The sequence below is a fragment of the Nerophis ophidion genome, linkage group LG15 (genome assembly GCF_033978795.1).
Source record: "Nerophis ophidion isolate RoL-2023_Sa linkage group LG15, RoL_Noph_v1.0, whole genome shotgun sequence".
Lineage (NCBI taxonomy): Eukaryota > Metazoa > Chordata > Actinopteri > Syngnathiformes > Syngnathidae > Nerophis > Nerophis ophidion.
This window is the reverse complement of record NC_084625.1, coordinates 9,188,198-9,210,121: the sequence shown is the minus strand read 5'-3', so window position 1 is coordinate 9,210,121 and position 21,924 is coordinate 9,188,198. Positions and strand designations below refer to the sequence as shown.

The 21,924-nt window shown below is 42.8% G+C and overlaps 3 protein-coding genes and 1 long non-coding RNA gene across 4 annotated transcripts in view; 2 read left to right on the top strand and 2 right to left on the bottom strand.

Annotated features, from left to right (window-relative positions):
- The window catches only part of LOC133569234 (tomoregulin-1-like), a 16,390-nt gene extending 8,892 nt beyond the window's left edge, over positions 1–7,498 (top strand). Inside the window, exons 5-10 of the mRNA XM_061921468.1 lie at positions 2,708–2,798; positions 2,881–3,029; positions 3,230–3,277; positions 3,348–3,468; positions 3,545–3,706; positions 6,582–7,498. Of these exons, the coding sequence (XP_061777452.1) occupies positions 2,708–2,798; positions 2,881–3,029; positions 3,230–3,277; positions 3,348–3,468; positions 3,545–3,706; positions 6,582–6,666 (656 nt within the window). The 3' untranslated portion in view covers positions 6,667–7,498. The remainder of the gene's footprint in view (positions 1–2,707; positions 2,799–2,880; positions 3,030–3,229; positions 3,278–3,347; positions 3,469–3,544; positions 3,707–6,581) is intronic.
- On the bottom strand, positions 2,869–8,803 carry LOC133569237 (uncharacterized). The gene is made up of 3 exons (XR_009809776.1): positions 6,544–8,803; positions 3,170–6,473; positions 2,869–3,102 (listed from the first exon to the last, which is right to left on the bottom strand). It is a non-coding gene; the product is annotated as an uncharacterized LOC133569237 (long non-coding RNA).
- On the top strand, positions 8,036–21,405 carry LOC133569236 (caveolae-associated protein 4a-like). The gene is made up of 2 exons (XM_061921469.1): positions 8,036–8,574; positions 20,358–21,405. The coding sequence occupies exons 1-2, from the start codon at positions 8,224–8,226 to the stop codon at positions 20,874–20,876; spliced, it is 870 nt and encodes a 289-aa protein (XP_061777453.1). The 5' UTR covers positions 8,036–8,223; the 3' UTR covers positions 20,877–21,405.
- The window catches only part of LOC133569904 (dynein axonemal heavy chain 5-like), an 88,218-nt gene continuing 87,664 nt past the window's right edge, over positions 21,371–21,924 (bottom strand). Inside the window, exon 95 of the mRNA XM_061922492.1 lies at positions 21,371–21,924. Within this exon, the coding sequence (XP_061778476.1) occupies positions 21,697–21,924 (228 nt within the window). The 3' untranslated portion in view covers positions 21,371–21,696.

Genomic DNA, 21,924 nt, shown 5'->3' with positions numbered 1-21,924 from the left:
ACGTGTGCAACGTCACACGCCCTCCCCGAGCAGAGAGGTAGCGACACGGGTAACATTAGCTGTGGTGTTAACGGTGAGGTGCGGGTGGTAATGCGAGAGAGAGACAGTGCGAATCTGGTTGAAAATGGAGGAAGAATTAATTCCCAAGAAAAACAGCTGTGGTTTGACATCAAGCGGGAACATGTTGAACATTAACGCGGCGGAAGCATTGCTACAAAAAGTAGCAGCACTGCTAATTCGTAGCATCATTCAAAAAGTCACCCGCTTGAGAATGAAGAGTGCTTGAAACTCTGCATGTCAACATCTCCGTTCCGTGCCACACCAATAAAATGCCAAAGCAACTATTTCCACTTCAACACCGTAGGACATATACTATTTGATATGCAGCTCATTTTTATGTGACACTTATTGAAATATATTGTGTGACATCATGCACAAAAGTGCACTTTATTTGTTTTAAACTATTGTAGTGGCGTTCTGTACAAAAAGTGCATTTTAATTTAGTGTTGTTTTGATATGTCATCTTAGTGACATCATGCACAAAAGTGCACTCATAGCTTGTTTTAAAATGTCTCTGACAATCTTGCACTTTCTGTTTTTAAATGACATGAATGTTTGTGCCACTGCTTAATAACTGTTTAATAAATACACTTTTGGTCAATTGAGTAAGTTGTGATATCCCTCTCTGCATGAAAGTTTAAAAGTAGCATATATTAATGCAGTATGAAGAAGAATGTTTTAATGTAGACACATAGAATCATCATACTACTGTGATTATATGTATCAAGTGTTCATTCAAGGCTAAGGCAAAATCTGGAGATATATATTGTGTATCTTGACATGGCATAAAAATATCAACATATTAATAAAAGGCCATATCGCCCTGCCCTATATTATATGTATAATACAGTTTTTTCTTTTTCCATTTTCACACATCTCTGAAAGAGTTCCAGGGAGCCACTAGGGCAGCGCTAAAGAGCCGCATGCAGCTCTATAGCCGCGGGTTCCTGACCCCCGTTTTAAGCCAATTCGACTTGTAGGTAGGGCTGGTCGATATGGTCTTTTTTTAATATCGCGATATTTTTAGGCCATATCGCGATATACGATATATATCTCTGTATTTGCCTTAGCCTTGAATGAACACTTGATACATATAATCACAGCAGTATGATGATTCTATGTGTCTACATTAAAACATTCTTCTTCATACTGCATTAATATATGATCATTTGAAACTTTCATGAAGAGAAGCAAATCACATTGATTGATTGATACTTTTATTAGTAGATTGCACAGTTCAGTACATATTCCGTACAATTGACCACTAAATGGTAACACCCGAATAAGTTTTTCAACTTGTTTAAGTCGGGGTCCACGTTAATCAATTCATGGTACAAATATATACTATCAACATAATACAGTCATCACACAAGTTAATCATCATAGTATATACATTGAATTATTTACATTATTTACAATCCGGGGGGTGGGATGAGGAGCTTTGGTTGATATCAGTACTTCAGTTATCAACAATTGCATCAACAGAGAAATGGACATTGAAACAGTGTAGGTCTTATTTAGTAGGATATGTACAGTTAGCAGAGAACATAGTGAGTTCAGATAGCATAAGAACAAGTATATACATTAGAAGTACATTTGAGTTGTTTATAATCCGGGGAGATGGGATGTGAATGGAGGAGGGTATTAGTAAAGTGTTGAAGTTGACTGGAGGTGTTGTTTTAGAGCGCTTTTGAAGGAATATAGAGATGCACTTACTTTTATACCTGTTGGGAGTGCATTCCACATTGATGTGGCATAGAAAGAGAATGAGTTAAGACCTTTGTTAGATCGGGTTTAACGTGGTTTGTGGAGCTCCCCCTAGTGTTGTGGTTGTGGCGGTCATTTATGTTAAGGAAGTAGTTTGACATGTACTTCGGTATCAAAGAGGTGTAGCGGATTTTATAGACTAGGCTCAGTGCAAGTTGTTTTACTCTGTCCTCCACCCTGAGCCAGCCCACTTTGGAGAAGTGGGTTGGATTGAGGTGTGATCTGGGGTGGAGGTCTAAAAGTAACCGGACTTGCTTAAGTCAATTTACCAAAACTGTATTTATTAAGGTTATAAGCAGGTGACTTTTCAAATGATGTTACATATTAGCAGTAATGCTATTTTTGGAAGCAACGCTTGTGCCCCATTCGGGGTCGCGGGGGGCGCTGGCGCCTATCTCAGCTACAATCGGGCGGAAGGCAGGGTACACCCTGGACAAGTCGCCACCTCATCGCAGGGCCAACACAGATAGACGGACAACATTCACACTCACATTCACACACTAGGGCCAATTTAGTGTTGCCAATCAACCTATCCCCAGATGCATGTCTTTGGAAGTGGGAGGAAGCCGGAGTACCCGGAGGGAACCCACGCATTCACGGGGAGAACATGCAAACTCCATGCTTGTGCCCCACACTTGACAAATTAAAGTTGTCTATTCGACATCTTCCCACTTGAAGCCAAACCACCGCCAGACGATGGACCCCCTGCTGTTTTTATATCGTGTATATCGATATATCGCCCAGCCCTACTAGTAGGGTTTAGTAACAGCGCCACCATGTGGTGAATTGGCAGGAAAAAGGTAACACTGTAGCGTGGGCTTCCACCAACGCATACAATAGGTACAATGCTACAACAATAATACGACTTGTATGTCTGTAGATGATGAAGGCTCTGGACGCGGTAAAAAAGGATCCAAATGTGGGAATTGCAAGTTTGGTGCAGAGTGTGACGAAGACTCTGAGGACATACTGTAAGTGCAGACACACACACACACATCCACAACGACTCTTGCACTCACTTATAAGCACTGATGTGTGTGTGCCCGCGTACAGGTGTATGTGTAACATCGTGTGCAACGGCCACAACGACAACCCGGTGTGCGGCAGCGACGGTCTCACTTACGACACACCTTGTCACGTCCGGGAGGCGTCCTGCCTCAAGCAGCTGAAGATCGACATCAGACACGTGGGACGTTGTCAAGGTAACCGGAGAATCATGTCTCGAGGGCGGTGGAAACCACGAGTAAAAAAAATTGAGCTGCCCTCCTTCATCCTCTGCCCAAAGAAGAAGAAAAGTCATGAATATTAAATGACAACATGACCTCAATATGGAAACACTTACTTTGACCTCCATCTCTGTTTGCCTGAGAGTGCTGGTTACATTCTTCTTCTGTGGTTTCAGATAAAAGCAGGAAGGACGACGGCTTAAAGATGAAACCAGACGGTTTTGGTAACGTGTCCTCGACGTGCGTCTCCTGATTCCTTCTGTCAGCCAATCGTAACTGTTGATTTCCTTCCAGGTGTGTCCAAACCTGGCGAGGGGCAGGGCTTTGTGGAAGGCTACGACCCCTGCCCTCCAGACCACGCCATGGTTTGCATACACGGCCAGTGCGAGATGCGAAGCAACCAGGCCACGTGCAGGTAAGACCTCGGCTTCGCTGTGAAGATGCCTGTTACCGTGACGACGTTGACGTGACGACGATGTGAACGCGCGCAGGTGTGAGTCGGCGTACGGCGGTCCGCAGTGTGACGAGCTTCTGGACTTCAACATCCTCTACGTGGTCCCCAGTGGTCAGAAGCTGCATTACGTCCTCATCGCCGCCATTATCGGAGCCGTCCAGATCGCCATCATTGTCGCGGTGGTCATGTGTTTCACCAGGTGTGTACGTCGCCCTCGTCACAGGTGCTTTTAAAGATCAAGGCCCGGGGGCCAGATCTTGCCCCCCCACATCATTTTATGTAGCCCGCCACATCATTCTATGTCAGGGGTGTCAAACTCAAATACAGAGTGGGCCAAAATTTAAAACTGAACAAAGCCGCGGGCCAAGGGTTGAACAAATTAACTTTTTCATAGGGAGCCAAACAAGTTTTGCATTTAATATTAAACAAGCAAGGCTTAGGTAGAATTGTGAATTATATTTATGTAGCGCTTTTTCTCTAGTCACTCAAAGCGCTTTACATAGTGAAACCCAATATCTAAGTTACATTTAAAGCAGTGTGGGTGGCACTGGGAGCAGGTGGGTAAAGTGTCTTGCCCAAGGACACAACGGCAGTGACTAGGATGGCGGAAGCGGGAATCGAACCTGCAACCCTCAAGTTACTGACACGGCCACTCTACCAACCGAGCTATAGTCACATACAAAATCAAGTTTCAAATTATAATAATGAGTCAAAAATATCAATGGCATATAAAAAAAAATGTAAATAAAAATTGGAAGAGCGGGGTTTGGTGGTAGCAGGGGTGTATAGTGTAGAGTCCCGGAAGAGTTAGTGCTGCAAGGGGTTCTGGGTATTTCTTCTGTTGAGTTTATGTTGTGCTACAATGCGGATGTTCTCCCGAAATGTGTTTGTCATTCTTGTTTGGTGTGGCTTCACAGTGTGGCGCATATTTGTAAAAGTGTTAAAGTTGTTTATACGGCCACTCTCAGTGTGACCCTTATGGCTGTTGATCAAGTATGCCTTGCATTCACTTGTGTGTGTTAAAGCATATATTATGTGGCTGGACCGGCAGGTTGTTTGTATGGCGGAAAAGCGGACGTGACGACAGGCTGTAGAGGACGCTAAAGGCGGTGCCTTTATGGCACGCCCCCAATATTGTTGTCCCGGTGTAAATCGGGAGAAATTCGGAAGAATGGTTGCTCCGGCAGATTTTCGGGAGGGGCACTGAACTTTGGGAGTCTCCCAGGAAAATTGTGAGGGTTGGCAAGTATGAGTATCAGCGGTGAATGCAGTGTTACAGAGGCATCGCCGCTGTATAATACCGGCAGGCCAGCTCTAATCTTAATTTGATATTACCTCAAGGGCCAAATGAAATTACACGGCGGGCCAGAGTTTGACACCCATGTTCTATGTGGTCCGTGAGGTAATGTCATCTGTTCTGTGACGTTATTTTACGTGGCCCGCCACGTCTTTTTATGTGATCAGGCACATTATTTTAAGTGGCTCTCCATGTCATTTCATGTGGCCCGCTAAATTACTTCAGGTGGCCTGCCACAACATTTTATATGGCCTGCCATTTTATTTGAAGTGGTCCGCCATATTATTTTAAGTGCTCCGCCGCGTAATTTTGTAGCCCGCAACAATATTTTAAGTGCCACGCCACTTTATTTTATGTGTCCCGTTACGTGAATGAAGGTGGCCTGCCAAATTACTTTATGTGGTCCGCCACTTTATTTGAAATGGGCCGGAACGTCATTTTATGTTGTCCACTGCATTGCGTTATGTGGTTCGCCAGGTTATCTTATATGGTACACCATGTCATCTTATGTTGATCCGATATTTTAGAGCAGGAGTGTCAAACTCAAATACAGAGTGGGCCAAAATTTTAAACGGAACAAAGCCGCGGGCCAAGGTTGAACAAATTAACCTTTTAATAGGGACCCAAACAAGTTGGGCATTAAATATTGAACAAGCAAGGCTTATATAACTTTAGTGACATGCAAAATCCAGTTTCAAATAATAATAATAATAATTAAAAGAATGTCATTGGCATATCAAATAAAATTTAAATAAAAATGTTATGTCTTTTTTTTCTATTTGGAATCTTCTGAGGTAAATATCAAATTTTTTCCACAGGCTAATAATACATTTGAAAATAAAATAACAATAATGAATGAACCAAACATTCGAGCCTTAAAGTAGCAAGAGAAAATGCATGAATAAAACGTTAATTATTGGTCAGTTTGCTGGAAGTTTCCCGGAAGAGTTAGTGCTGCAAGGGTTTCTGGGTATTTGTTCCGTGCGGATGTTCACCCAAAATGTGTTTGTCATTCTTGTTTGGTGTGGGTTCACAGTGTGGCGCATATTTGTAACAGTGCTAAAGTTGTTTATACAGCCACCCTCAGTGTGACCTGTATGGCCGTTGACCAAGTATGCGTTGCATTCACTTGTGTGTGTGTCTGTGTGTGTGTGTGTAAAAGCCACAAATATGTGACATGCTGTTAGTATGGGGGAAAAGCGGACGTGACGACAGGTTGTAGAGAACGCTAAAGGCAGTGCCTTAAATGCACGCCCCCAATATAGTTGTCTAGGTGGAAATAGGTAGAAATTCGGGAGAATGGTTGCCCCCGGAGATTTTCAGGAGGGGCACTGAACTTTGGGAGTCTATCGGGAAAGATACGAGGGTTGGCAAGTATGAGTATTAGCAGTGAATGCGGTGTTACAGCGGCACCGACGCTATATAACACCGACGGGCCAGCTCTAATGCTAAATTGCTATTGCCTCAAGGGCCAAATTAAATTACACGGCGGGCCAGATTTGGCCCGCGGGCCAGAGTTTGACACCCATTTTTTAGAGGGTAAAAAACGATGATGAAACAGTTTTCTGTTCAACTCCATGTCACTCACTTGTTTTTAATGAGGCTGCTGCAGTTACACGAGGACACCACTAGAGGGTACTCTTTCGCATCATGCCAGTCGTGTGGAAACCTGTTCCAAAATGAAATAAATCAATTCAACAAAATCACTCCAGAACCAAAACTGTTGACTGTTGGCTTACCCTGCATGTTGACGTGTACTTCCTGTCTTGTCCTGCAGGAGGTGCAACAAGGCCAAGCGTGGACGGCGACAGAAGCAGCATTTGGGACACTTCCCCTCGGGAACGTCGTCCAGGATGATGTAGCAGACGTTCCCTCCAAAACCTTTTTATTCAATACACCTTTTTGGTACCACACAGACTGACCACTTTTTTACAGCTCCACTTCTGGTGCCTCTTTTTTTTTTTTTTTTTTTTTTTTAAGATATATTTTTCAACTCCTAAGGGGCCTTATTTTTTTGACCTTTTCTTTTTGGGACGTGGTCAATTTTTTGGTTTTGCCAGCGAGCGCAGACGACCTCAAACACTGTGGAGGCTCCGATTAGTTGATGAACTTCCTTTTCTTTGCACGCTAACGCCTCTTAGCTTTTGTTTACATTTGGAAAGAAGCAGCACATTTTTTCTACCTTACTTTTAAGTCCTGCGTAGCGCGCAGTGACCATTTCAAATGTCTATGCTGTTGATAACTTTATTTAAAAAACAGCCAGTCGGCAGCCATCTTGAGAGCAGTTAAAGGCTCCAACTCTCAGCTCTTGAACGCACCATTCGCCCACGAGCAGGCCCAACTTGCTGCACCTGAGGGTGGGGGTTAGTGGTCCACTTTCATGTCAACTTTAGAACCAAAATGCTGTTTTTTCTACTCTTTCCAGTCCTGAGGTCCAAACTGACGTGTACAGTTGCTTTTTACTTTCCACGTGACGCCATTCCGGAAATGGATTCCAATGTGGTGTTTTGTCGAGATGATAATTTAAAAAGATTTTTGGTTTTCTTTTATTATTTGATTTGTAATGTTGGTACCAAGTGTCCGTGTTGGTTGTTTCCCTGTGCTAGAAGAAGCAGGTGGTTCTGCTGTAGCTGTTGCATGATGTGCATGTGTAGTTGAATGTTCTAGAATTAAATCACCGTGGTTAAAAAGAAACCGCATTGTTGTTTGATTCGTCATGCGTTACAAAGGAAAGCAATGGGTGATTAATCGAAAAAGCCCATCCATCTGGGGTGCAGAGGCATGAAAAGCAAGTGCTCCTGAAGGAAGTTAAGTATAGAAGGAAGATAATTTTAGGTGTCAGCTGGTGCAGGAAGTCCCCCAGTCTCCTCATGGTGGTCATTCTCTTTATATTCCCAAATCTCCCTCCCTTCTCCTTTGACCCATCTGGACGTCTTCCAGGTTCGGGAAGCATTCTAGAACTTTGCCCTGGCATGGGTCCAGACGGTTTTTGTTTGCGCCAACGTTCCCAAAAGAGCCACAAAAGGTGGAACACTACCCTGGAAGGGGGATTAGGACCACCGAGTGAAAAGGTGACGCTGACAGACGTATGGTGGAGGGGGTTTCTGTTGGCCTGAGCCAAAGGACAGGGGGGGGGGGGCGTGGGTGGTTATTGGGGTATTTTTAGGATCCACGTTGATCATTTATTGTCTGACGTCCATGTCATTTCTTCTTCTACCTCGCTGGAAGTGGACACCTGCCCGCCTTCGCTCTCCTTTTACACTCATAGCCGCACCCATTTCACCAGAGGTGGGCGGAGTCTGTTGATCCATGCGGCCACATTGGGGTGGACATCCCGCTGTCGAGGTCCGCTCACTCTCTTCTCCTTCGACCCCCCTTCCCGCACTCTCCGTCGTTTTGTCCTCGCGGCGCAAAGCGACATGGCCGACAAAGCACTGGGTGGCGATGACTCCGGGAGCATCGTGGCGCTGCTGGAGCGCGTGGCCGGCCTTATGGACAGCGTGCAGGTGACGCAGCAGCGCATGGAGGAGCGTCAGCTGGAGCTGGAGGGCACGGTGAAGAGCATCCAGGCCAACGTGCTCAAGCTGACCATGGAGCACGCCGCCAGCAGCAGCATGGTGGAGAGGCTCCTGGAGAAGACCCGCAAGGTCAGCAGACACGTCAAGGACGTGCGGGTCCGCGTGGAGAACCAGAACCTCCGTGTGAAAAAGGTGGAAGCCACCCAGGGAGACCTCCTGGCCAAGAACAAGTTCAGAGTGGTCATCTATCAGGTATGTTCCTCCTTTAAACCCCAGCTTAAGTTAAGCCACGGTTCTCCTTTCGTGTGATGACTTTGTATTGGTGACCATGACAACGTCATCACGAGAAATCTCAAAAGTTCCCAGTGGACATTCCTCTCCATCACCACACATGCTTATTCCTTGCATGAGAGTGTGCATGCTGCAGATCATAGATCTACAATACTCACACTTACTTCCATTCTTCCAACTTTTATCAAAAACTTTCAACAAGCTGTCACAAATTTGCACACAATTTGTGACTCTCTCCACTGTCAAATGTAGAAGGTCCCTAAAGAGGTGGAGCTAGAGCAGGGGCGTTATGAGTGCGTAGCTCGCAGCTAATCATTTAAAGGCCGTGCCACATTTGGAAAATACTATTACAAAAAAAACATAAAAACGTGCAATAAAAAAGCAAACAGGTGAAATCTAACAAGAACATGTTGCAATATTGATACCAATAACACAAAGTTGTTTTTTTGAAAACTTTAAAACTACCATTGATTAAAAAAAAACTATAGTAATAACTTATATTTGACAGATCTGAAGTTAATCTACAGATTTAGGGGTTTAAAGTAAAAAGAATGTTTACTGTTACATGACTTTTTGTTAACACTTTTATGAGTGTGGGCCTTTTGTATCCCTGAGTCTTTAAATGTCATTGTTCAAAAAATAATCAATTAAAAGTAATGTTTTTAGGGCTGTGAATCTTTGGGCACCACACGATTCGATTAGATTCTTGGGGGTAATTATTCGATTCAGAATCAATTCTCGATTCAAAACGATTCTCAATTCAAAATCAATACTTTTTAAAATAACATTAGGTGCCTGTTTTACATTCTTCTATAAAATATATAGCAGCTCTGATCCATTTCTATATTATTTAAAAGAAAACTGGTTTTGTTATCTGTGAATCTTTGGGCATGATTCGATTCGGTTCTTGGGGGCAATGATTCGATTCTTGAATCAAAATCAATACTTTTTTAATGATATACTGTGCCAGTTCTATGATTAACTTCATTCCTCCATTAAAAAGATAACAGTTCTGATAAATTCATACATTACTTAAAAGAAAATTGGTTTTCGTTAACAAAACTCTCCCCAAACATTTTATAAAGTCAAATACAAATAAGGCAACAAGAGAAGTATCCAACACTTCTCTTTTGTAAAGTAAATTTGTACAGCAGATATAATCATCTACATCAACTACATGATTTGTCTGAGTGGCTCGACAGGACAAATAGAAAAAATAATAATAAATATTGATTTTTAAATTTTTGGAATAGATTAAGAATTTTTACAAATAAGAATTCACAAATATTCTGAAAATCAATTTTTTTTGACACATGCATATCTTTGAAGTGCATAAAACATTAACTTTATGTCAACTGATAGATCTGAATTTTATCTATAGATAATTTAGGGTTTAAAGCAGTGGTTCTCAACCTTTTTTCAGTGATGTACCCCCTGTGAACATTTTTTTAATTCAAGTACCCCCTAATCAGAGCAAAGCATTTTTGGTTAAAAAAAAAGAGATAAAGAAGTAAAATACAGCACTATGTCATCAGTTTCTGATGTATTAAATTGTATAACAGAGCCAAATATTGCTCATTTGTAGTGGTCTTTCTTGAACTATTTGGAAAAAAGATATAAAAATAACAACTTGTTGAAAAATAAACAAGTGATTCAATTATAAATAAAGATTTCTACACACAGAAGTAATCATCAACTTAAAGTGCCCTCTTTGAAGATTGTAATAGAGATCCATCTGGATTCATCAACTTCATTCTAAACATTTCTTCACAAAAAATAAATTTTTAAGATCAATATTTATGGAACATGTCCACAAAAAATCTATCTGTCAACACTGAATATTTTATGGTTGTATTTTTTGTTCACAGTTTATGAACTTACATTCATATTTTGTTGAAGTATTATTCAATAAATATGTCTATAAAGGATTTTTGAATTGTTGCTATTTTTAGAATATTTAAAAAAAAATCTCACGTACCCTTTGGCATACCTTCAAGAACCCCCAGGGGTACGCGTACCCCCTTTTGAGAACCACTGGTTGAAAGTAATAATTTAAAAAAACACTTTAATGACTGACACTCTATTGGGCACCTGGGACCTATAATGTTCAGCAAAATTGAGGGAAGCCCTAACGATGATAATAAATATTATATTTGGTTTTGAAAATGGAAAAAAATCTAAATGTCCCATGCTTTAATTTTTGGGTGTGTGGCCCTCAGTAGAAAAAGTTTGAACAACTCTGAGCGAGAGGCTCTGAGGTCGGTTGATTGGTCAAGGGAGAGCGAAATTGAGGAGGTATTATTGTTGTAAATTTGTTTTGGTAATTAATTTGAGGAGAAATCAACTGTTCCTTTGCCTTAAGTTTGCTTGGCTTAATTATAGAATAATTAGGTTTAATATAAGTCGGTCACATGTTCCTAATTAGGTGACAGAACCAGCCGAGCCCAGACAGAACTGGTTGTTCTCAGTTCAAAACCGTTTCCTATTTAGTGGCCAGCTTCTCTCAGGTCAGACCCACTGGCGAGGGGTCATGGCATAGGTGGCCTGCTCACCTTTGACCCTGACACATCGTTCCAAAGCTAAAGGCCATTTAACCCATGATGACGTCAGCAAGACACACATGCTAGCCACTAGCTCACTAACAGGCGACATGTGCTTATTACAGGTTGGCTTAGCCTTAGTGCCAAAACCCAGGGTGCTGAGCGGCACAGCAAGCAGAGCAAAGTTCTGTCACGCCACATGAACCCAGGATTCGCTTGCACTTCGGGTCCAATGTAACCTGATCGCCCAGCGCCGTGGCTGCTCGTCGATATGTTTAGCTTACTGCAGCCTAGCGCTGAGCTTCACTAACAGCTGCTGAACTTTATTTAGGGAGGCGGGATCAAGACGAGCACGCCACTTTGACATCCTAACCGCCAAGTCAAGCCCTTTTTCTATCGCAGATAAAGTTTTGTCCGAGTGATTGTGTCCAAACGTTGTTGTGCTAATACACTTGAACAGGGTTTCTTGCAGGGATCAGCAAATCTAATTCAATGCGATTTAATTCCTTTCTTACATCCAGTTCAGTTCAAATGATTAATTTGCTTTCAATAAAAAAAAGCAATGCACATATTTCCGTTTTCGGCATTAGCAATAATGCATTTACACAGTTGCATAGCGGAAGTTATACCACAAGCTCAGAAGTAAAAAATACTTATCGCCTCGCCCTTTTTTATAGAGTCACATTACATAACAGCTGTGGATTGCTTGCATGAGCAATGAACACCACCAGTTGTTACAGAAGTCAATATCAAATTCACAATAACTGTACAATCTCATTTATTACCTTGTCATATTATCTTCGGATTTAAAAGATACAAATATTTGCCACTTAAAACAAATTTAATGCCAATGTCCTCCTGCAGATAGTTATTAAATATAGTCAAAAGCTTACAATTATCTATGCAACCTACAATTATCCATATAACCTTACAGGGGTGTCCAACCTTTTTCCACTGAGGTCCGCAGACTGAAAAATCAAAGCATGCGGTGGCCATTTTGATATTTTTCCTTTTTAAAAGCAATACAATAGTTGTTTTTTTTTACCTTTATGGCTTTCCTCAAGTTTGGTCTCCGGTCTCCGGAAGGGTTCCGAGTCATAAAAATGTTAGAAATAAGTCATACATTTTTTTTTTTTCATTTAATGCTTGAATCTCGAGATCAACTTCAGGTCTGTCTGTTATAACGTTTTTTTAATTTTGTTTTTATGTTTATGCCCTTTATGTCAAAACCCATTATTTATATGGCAAACACACAAACTATGCAACATTTTCCCCCAAAACACTTCATAGTGCAGGGGTCGGGAACCTTTTTGGCTGAAAGAGCCAAGAATCCAAATATTTTTAAAATGTATTTCCGTAAGAGCCATATAACATTTTTTTCAATACTGAACACAACTAAACGCGTGCATTTTTAAGTAAGACCAACATTTGTAGAGTATAACAGGTCTCCTATTTGTTGTAATAAAATTTTAATCTGAGGCTAACTGTGGAGGGGGCGTGGTATGTGAGCCTGCAGCGAAGCAGGGTGTGCCAGGACCATAGATGGCCCACCTGGGCCTTGTTATCCAATCACCTGTCGCTCTGTTATAAGCAGCAGCCAGGAAAAGAGACGGGGTTGGGGCTGGAGCCAGAGCGCGAGCGAGAAGGAAAGACAAAAAGACAATTGCTGGAAAGCAACTGAGAGTCTTATTTAAAAATAAAACAATATTTAAACCCTGAAACAGGCTTTCATGTCGGTGCTTGGTGGTCTGAAAAACTCCCAGGATTGCAAGCCCCACATTAACCAATAATAAATAAATAACTTCTTACCATTATGCAACTTTTTCATGGATGGATTAAAAATGAAAGTTTTATATTTTGAACGTTATTTTTAACACTGTGATTACAAGTGGAATTATTCGTTACTTATCGTGTTCAGCAATGTCAGCTCAGATGCAGTCATCAAAAGAGCCACATCTGGCTCTAGAGCCATAGGTTCCCTACCCCTGTACTAGTGGAATATTTGATGCGAAGTAATTGGAACCTTCGATAGGTCAATAAATAACAACAATAAAAAAAAGAATAAGTGTTGAAAAAAAGCCAAATCTATATTTAATTTTTTTCTAACATTTAACGCTGAAGTCTGTAGATCTCTTGATAATAACATTTTATATTTTTTTTCATATTTCTTTGTTTTTTTGATGCCCTTTTTGTGAAAGAAAGCTTTGTTTCGCACAAAATATGCAATATTATCCCCACCAAAATATTTGAAAGTGTAATTGTTCCAGTAAAGTAATTGGAGCCTTCAGCAGGTCAATAACAGTTTTGTGTTATTAGTGTCAACATTGCAACTTTTTCATGTTACATGTCACTGTTTACTCTTTTATTACACTCTTTTATGTTTTACATTTTTATTATAGTATTTTTTTTAGAATGGGCCGGGGGCCATTAACAAATTAGCTGGGGGCCACAAATGGCCCTCGGGCCGCACTCTGGACACACCTGACCTACACAAACCACCTAGTGGTTCAAGTGTCCGCCCTGATATCGGTAGGTTGTGAGTTCAAACCCCGGCCGAGTCATACCAAAGACTATAAAAATGGGACCTGTTACCTCCCTGTTTGCTACTCAGTATCATGGGTTGGAATTGGGGGTTAAATCACCAAAAATGATTGCCGGGCGCGGCCACCGCTGCTGCTCACTGCTCCCCTCACCTCCCAGAGGGTGAACAAGGGGATGGGTCAAATGCAGAGGACAAATTTCAATGACAATCATTGGTACTTTAACTTTAAAAAACAAAAATTGAAAGAATTTGACAACAATAATCTTAAATGGTTGAGAAGTTTACATTAACTGTTTACTCTCTACTGCAGGGGTCGGGAACCTTTTTGCCTGAGAGAACCAAATATTTAAAAATGTATTTCCGTGAGAGCCATATCATATTTTTTAACACTAAATACAACTAAATGCGTGCATTTTTAAGTAAGACCAACATTTTTAGAGAATAATAAGTCTCTTGTTCTTTTTGATAACATTGTTATTCTGAAGTTAACCGATAATAAATAAAATACTTCTTACCATTAATGCGACTTCTAGAAAAACGGATGGATGGATTAAAATACATGAGAATGTTCTACATTTTCAACGTTATTTTTAACACTGATTACCTGCGGAATTATTCATTACTTAGGGTGTTAAGCAACGTCAGCTAAGATTTATCTGAGGGCCAGATGCAGTCATCAAAAGAGCCACATCTGGCTCTAGAGCCATAGGTTCCCTACCCCTGCTCTACTGTTTAATCTGAGAATGTATTTTAATTTTATTGTAGTGGTCTCAGAAGTTGCTTTGTTGTCAACGCCAAAGAAATTTGGCACCAAAAACTGTTGACCGCTTTTATTTGCCGAAATGTGATGAGCTAATAGCATGTGATTTGACCGCATGACATTTTTTTGATGCCTCTGGACATCAAATTTAAACGTTTTTTTATTGCCATTCAAAGCCTTAGTTTTCGCAAAATCAACTTAATGACTATTTAATCCAGTCTTTCTCAAACTGTGGGGCGGGCCCCCCTGGGGGGGACGGTGCAATGTCAGGGGGGGCGCGTAAATCGGTTCGCAGCCAAGTGTGAAGCGACCGGAATAAGAATCAGCACCTCCAAGTCGGAGTCCATGGTTCGTGCCCAGAAAAGGGTGGAGTGCCATTTCCGGGTTGGAGAGGAGACCCTGCCCCAAGTGGAGGAGTTCAAGTACCTCGGAGTCTTGTTCACGAGTGAGGGAAGAGTGGATCGTGAGATCGACAGGCGGATCGGTGCGGCGTCTTCAGTAATGCAGACGTTGTACCAATCCGTTGTGGTAAAGAAGGAGCTGAGCCGGAAGGCAAAGCTCTCAATTTACCGGTCGATCTACGTTCCCATCCTCACCTATGGTCATGAGCTTTGGGTTATGACCGAAAGGATAAGATCACGGGTACAAGCGGCCGAAATTAGTTTCCTCCGCCGTTAGAGATAGGGTGAGAAGCTCTGCCATCCGGGAGGAACTCAAACTAAAGCCGCTGCTCCTCCACATGGAGAGGAGCCAGATGAGGTGGTTCGGGCATCTGGTCAGGATGCCACCCAAACGCCTTTCTAGGGAGGTGTTTAGGGCACGTCCAACCGGTAGGAGGCCACGGGGAAGACCCAGGACACGTTGGAAAGACGATGTCTCAGTAGCTGGACGAAGTGACTGGGGAGAGCAAAGTCTGGGCTTCCCTGCTTAGGCTGCTGCCCCCACGACCCGACCTCGGATAAGCGGAAGAAGATGGATGGATGGGATGGTGCGTAACTTCGGGGAAAATGCTTTTTCTGTTGTACCAGAATATGATGTGCGTATGTCGCATTTGGCTTCACTGTAACCACTGTGGGGGACGAGGAAATACTGGTGTGTGGTATCCTTTATTTTTGATAAGCTTACAATGTTATGCAGAGGTATTGTCATAACAAATTTATAGCCAAAATATACTATTTTTTGTCATTGTGGAGAGTGGGGGCGGGCGCAAAATATTTTCTTCTTCCTGGGGGGGTGTAACAGAAAATATTTGAGAAGCACTGATTTAATCTAAGAATTTTTTTTCCTTTTTCTGTAGTGGTGGCAGAAATTTCTCTGTTGGTCACGCCCAAAAAATGTATACCCGTGAAAGATGCTGTTTGCAACTTCCATCCATTTTCTACCGCTTATTCCCTTTTGGGGTCGCGGGGGGCGCTGGCGCCTACTTCAGCTACAATCGGCCGGAAGGCGGGGTACACCCTGGACAAGTCGCCATCTCATCGCAGGGCCAACACAGATAGACAGACAACATTCACACTCACATTCACACACTAGGGACCATTTAGTGTTGCCAATCAACCTATCCCCAGGTGCATGTCTTTGGAAGTTGGAGGAAGCCAAGAGTACCCGGAGGGAACCCACGCATTCAAGGGGAGAACATGCAAACTCCACATAGACAGATCCTGAACCTGGATTTGAACCCAGGACTGCAGGAACTTCGTATTGTGAGGCAGATGCACTAACCCCTCTGCCACCGTGAAGTAACAGTAACATTTTCCTCCCAGTAACATTTTTTAAAGCAAAAAATACAGCAATGACACCACCGGCTTGCTTATGTTACCGTTAGTGGTTTAACAGAACACATTTGTTTGACGGTTGTCTATATCTTTCCCAATTACAAAGTTTATGTAATAAAATGTATTACCGGCCCGAATAAAAGGATTTGTGTTTATGACGGTCAATCACCCGGTCTCGCCAACACAAACACGCATGGAGCGCAAGCACAAATACAAAAGCAGTCCAAGAAAAACAACAAACAATTTGCGGTCATGTTTTTGTTATGATTGATTATACATTCAATGACAGCTAACGCTAGCTATTCAAACTGCTAATATTAGCTAACAACACCTAAAGCCAATGCGTGTGCATGAGCTAGGTATGAGAAGCCATGAGAGGGCGGGATATACCGTGTAAAATACATTGGAAAGTTGGCGCCATCTTGATATCTGTGTAAATGTTGCCAACATACATGTTTTTAATGCCTCTGTACATCAAATTCATCCATCCATTTTCTACCCCTTGTCCCGTTGGGAGTCGCGGGGGGTGCTGGAGCCTATCTCAGCTGCATTCGGGCGGAAGGCGGGGTACATCTAATTCAATGCTTTTTAATGCCATTTAAGGCCCTAATTTTTGCAAAATCAATTGAATGACTTTTTAATTCTAATTCATTAGAAGTGGCTCAAATGACTGTTTAATCCAGGGCTCGGGAACCTTTTTGGCTGAGAGAGCCATGAAAGCCAAATATTTTAAAATGTATTTCTGTGAGAGTCATATCATATTTGTTAACACTGAATACAACTAAATGCGTGCATTTTTAAGTAAGACCAAACTTTTTAGAGTATAATAAGTCTCTTATTCTTTTTAATAAGATTGTTATTTTGAGGCTAACCAATCCATCCATCCATCCATTTTCTAATAATTAATAAAATACTTCTTAATTCAACTTCTTGAAATGTTGGGGTGGAAAACTGATGGATGAATTAAAATGCATGAGAATGTTTTATATTTTCAACGTTGTTTTTAACACTTTAACACGTACCATGAATTGATTCACGTGGACCTCGACTTAAACAAGTTGAAAAACTTATTTGGGTGTTACCATATAGTGGTCAATTGTACGGAATATGTACTGTACTGTGCAATCTACTAATAAAATGTTTAATCAATCAATCAAAACTGTTGTTACCAGTGGAATTATTCATTACTTATCGTGTGAAGCAATGTCAGCTAAGGTCTATCTGAGAGCCAGATGCAGTCATCTTAAGAGTGAAGTGAAGTGAAGTGAATTATATTTATATAGCGCTTTTTCTCTAGTGACTCAAAGCGCTTTACATAGTGAAACCCAATATCTAAGTTACATTCTAACCAGTGTGGGTGGCACTGGGAGCAGGTGTGTAAAGTGTCTTGCCCAAGGACACAACGGCAGTGACTAGGATGGTGGATGCGGGAATCGAACCTGCAACCCTCAAGTTGCTGGCACGGCCGCTCTATCAACCGAGCTAAACCGCCCCATCTGGCTCGAGAGCCATAGGTTCCCTACCGCTGGTTTAATCTAAGAACTTATTTATATTTTCTTATTTTTCTGTGGCGACAGCAGCAGTTAGCAGTTGTGGTGGCGCCAGCAGAAGTTGCAAAAAAATTTGGTACAAAATCTATTAATTACTTTTAATTTCCCCTAATTAGAATTGACTCACAAGACTGTTTAATTTGAGAATTTATTTTTCTTTTTTTCTTTGGCGGTAGCAGCAGCTGGCAGTTGCAAGGAAATTTGGCACCGGTAACTGCTGCCTACCTTTAATCGCCGACATGTCATTAGCTAATTGCATGTGATTTCCCGCCATACATTTTTTTTAATGCTTATCAAATGTGAATTAATTTTTGTAAAAGCAATTGAATGGCTTTTAATGCTTTTTAATGACCCGTGGAAACAATGTTGAAGGTAGAGGTGGGTCCATTTGCATAAGTGAAGTGAATTATATTTATATAGCACTTTTTCTGTAGTGACTCAAAGCGCTTTACATAGTGAAACCCAATATCTAAGCTGCATTTAAAGCAGTGTGGGTGGCACTGGGAGCAGGTGGGTAAAGTGTCTTGCCCAAGGACACAACGGCAGTGACGGATGGCGGAAGCGGGGATCGAACCGGCAACCCTCAAGTTGCTGGCACGGCCACTCCACCAACCGAGCCATACCGCCCCAATTGAAAGTCCCGTAATAAAAGCCACATTGTTATGGTACTTTCTGCAGAGCCACTATAAAAGGAAATACAGCACTTCATCTAAGCACACACTTCACCAGTACAAGCGTGTGACAACTTGTAAAAAAATATACATCTCTTTAAATTCACACTTGACCCATATATATCGGCGCAATCGTAAGCATGACCAGATGCCAGCGTTAGTTTTGTGAACATCAAACACAACACTAATCACACACAAACTGGCCGTTTCAATTTGGCGTATCCCCACACGCCTACTCAGCGTTTCCAAGGCGTATACGCGTGGAAGGGTGCAAAATTGAGACAGGGCCTTCTTTCCTACCACAATGTTTTTTTCTCGGTAAATGTTGATCTCGGCAAAGTACAAACGTGAGATGGATCGTTCATTGATGCATCTCCCGCAAGAGTCTTTGCTTCAACACAAAAGGGACAAAAGAAAGGACAACAACTATTTACATCAGGGGTCTCAAACTCAATTCACCTGGGGGCCACTGGATACAGAAACTGGGTGAGGCTGGGCCGCAAGAAAAGATTTCTTAAAAAAATCTTACATGCATTTTTTAATGAATTCACCTACTTTGAATGGCTTTCCCGCCCTAGCAACATACTTGCCAACCCTCGTGATCTTTCCGGGAAACACCCGAATATCGGTGCCCCTCCCGACAATCTCCCGGGGCGATCATTCTCCCGGTTTTTACCAGGACAACAATATTAAGGGCGTGCTGTGATGGCACGGCCTTTCACGTACTCTACAACCTGTCGTTTCGTCCGCTTTTCCACCATTCAGACAGTGTGCCGGCTCAGTCACATATTGTTTGAAGCTTCTGCAGACCCACGGAAGTGACTGAAAGACATACTTGGTCAACAGCCATACAGGTCACACAGAGTGGCCGTATAAACAACTTTATCACTGTTACAAATATGCGCCACACTGTGAACCCACACCAAACAAGATTGACAAACACATTTTGGGAGAACATCCGCACCGTAACACAACATAAACACAACAGAACAAATACCTAGAATCCAATGCAGCCATAACTCTTCCGGGCTACAATAGGGGGCGGGGTTGGGGACTCGGGGATGTATATTGTAGCCCGGAAGAGTTAGGGCTGCATGGGATTCTGGGTATTTGTTCTGTTGTGTTTATGTCGTGTTACGGTGCCGATGTTCTCCCAAAATGTGTTTGTCATTCTTGTTTGGTGTGGGTTCACAGTGTGGCACATATTTGTAACAGTGTTAAAGTTGTTTATACGGCCAGTTTCGGTGTGACCTGTGTGACTGTTGATCAACTATGTCTTACAGTCGCTTACTGCGTTTACAGAAGTTAAATACAAAAAGTGGCTGGGCTGGCACGCTGTTTTGAACAGATTGTAGAGGACGTTAAAGGCGGTGCCTTATCGGTGCCCCCTTAATATTGTTGTTTGGATGAAGTTCGGGAGAATGATTACCCCTGGAGTGGCACTGAAAATTGGGAGTCTCACGGATAAATCGAGGGCAAACAAGTATGACGCTATAAAGTGCCTTTCATTTAAAATTTGCGAGCCGCACTAACATTAATTTTTCATATTAAGGTTTCGGGCCGCAAAATAACGTCTCGCGGGCCGCGTGTTTGAGTATACTGATTTCCGTCGTGCAGCAGCGCAAGTGAGAAAACCTTTACATCTTTGTGTTTCTCTTCAGTTCTGAGCTAAGTTAGCGCTTCCAACATTCACATCCCCCCGACATCTCAATGTCCCTGACACCGGCTACCATGGCTTACTCCTCTTGCTAAGTCACTTTTTTTATGTACAAGTGCATGTAAAAAAAAGTGGACCAGCAGATCGGAACCGTGCTGGTGCTACTGTGCTTGCCGGGTTAGCATGGCCCCCTCATAGTTCAGCCAGTTAGGTCACAACTTCTGACGCTGCTTTGTTTTTGTTTTTCAGGGTGATCAGGAAGTGAGGGCTGTCAATGAGCCAGCAGAACAAGGTGCAGGCGGCGAGGACGAATCCAACAAGTTTGAGCTCCCACCCGACTCCGATGAGGAGTACATGGTGGTAGAGGAGGTGGACTCGGCATCGGCCGGGCGCATGAAGAAGTCGGGCCTGACGCGTATCGAGAGCTTCAAGGCTACCTTCTCCAAGGAGAACATGAGCAAGACCCGCGAGAACCTGGGCACCAAAGTCAACAAGCTGGGCGAGCGCATCGTGACGGCCGAAAGACGTGAGAAGATCCGCCAGTCGGGCGAGCGGCTGAAGCAGACCATTGCCAAAGGAGTCCCGGCCAAGCTCAACCTGAAAAAGGAGAGAACTGTGGCCGAAGGACAAGAAGGGGCTGAGGGCGCAGAGGGAGGCGCGCCCGTCCCGCCTCCCAAGGGCCGACGCAGCACCCCGGACGTCGCCAAGGCGGAAGGCGGAACCGAGGAGTCTGAGGTTCCTGTGTACGACATGAAGCAGCTGTCGTAGCCGACGAAGCGCAGAGCGAGTGATGAGAACAAGGAAGACGAAGGATTGGAAGAAGCTAGCGGCCGGCAGGACGTTAAAAATCTAAAATGATCCGGTGAGAGTTTCTGGACAGTCTTGATCGAATCAGCCTCCGTGTTGACTTTGACAAGAGCAGTATTGTTTCTACGCCGACGCTGGCTGTGCATGTCGATGGCTCGGACCCGCTGCAGGAGAACAACACGAGGGCGGTCTGTTTGTGTACCGGGATGAAAATGAAAGTGAAGCTGAATAAATCGGAGCTGGAAGCAACAATCAGGCTTTTTGTTGATGTGTGATCACACCTTCCTGGACACGCTCTGTTCGCATTAGCATGGAGCTCGAGGTTGCTTGACAATAAAAGCAATGCATTAACTAACTAAAACGAGTGGAATGACAATGACGTGACTGACTTGAATTTCATTTAACACGTGTGACTTAAACTAACTGTTCTTTGATGAAGCAACTGTTTTCTATGTATTTAACAAAATAAAAGTTCACCTTCATCTACAAATCCACTGACTTGTTACTAATTATGATTGAAACATTTTGACTCAGAAAAACACTCGATGGAAGCTTTATAACGATAGGCTTTTTTATTTGCCAATTTGTTAACTACTCGACTAGATTTAAAAAATAAATGATTTCACTAATGCTCTATTTAAGTTCTATCGTCATATTGTTTCAATTGCGATTGACCTGCACACCAGCAGGGGGCAGCAGCTGCAGTGACTCACTGTCGCCTCTCTAGGAACTCAATGGTATTACAAGACAAGATAATGGACTAACTGATCATTAATAAAAGTTACTTGCAGTCGCAGAGCAGGGCGGCGCCGCGCAGTGTCCAGTGCTCGGGCGGCTGGACGCTCCTCAGCTGCAGCGAGAAGATGAAGTTGAGGTCGGTGCGCCGAGGCTTCTTGTAGAGTGGACACGAGTACAAGCAAACCCCGCCGGCGGGCTGACGCCTGCTGTCCGCCGTGTTTGCTGAGTTGATGGCGTAGACATGGACCACGGGAAGCGGAGTGAAGAGGAC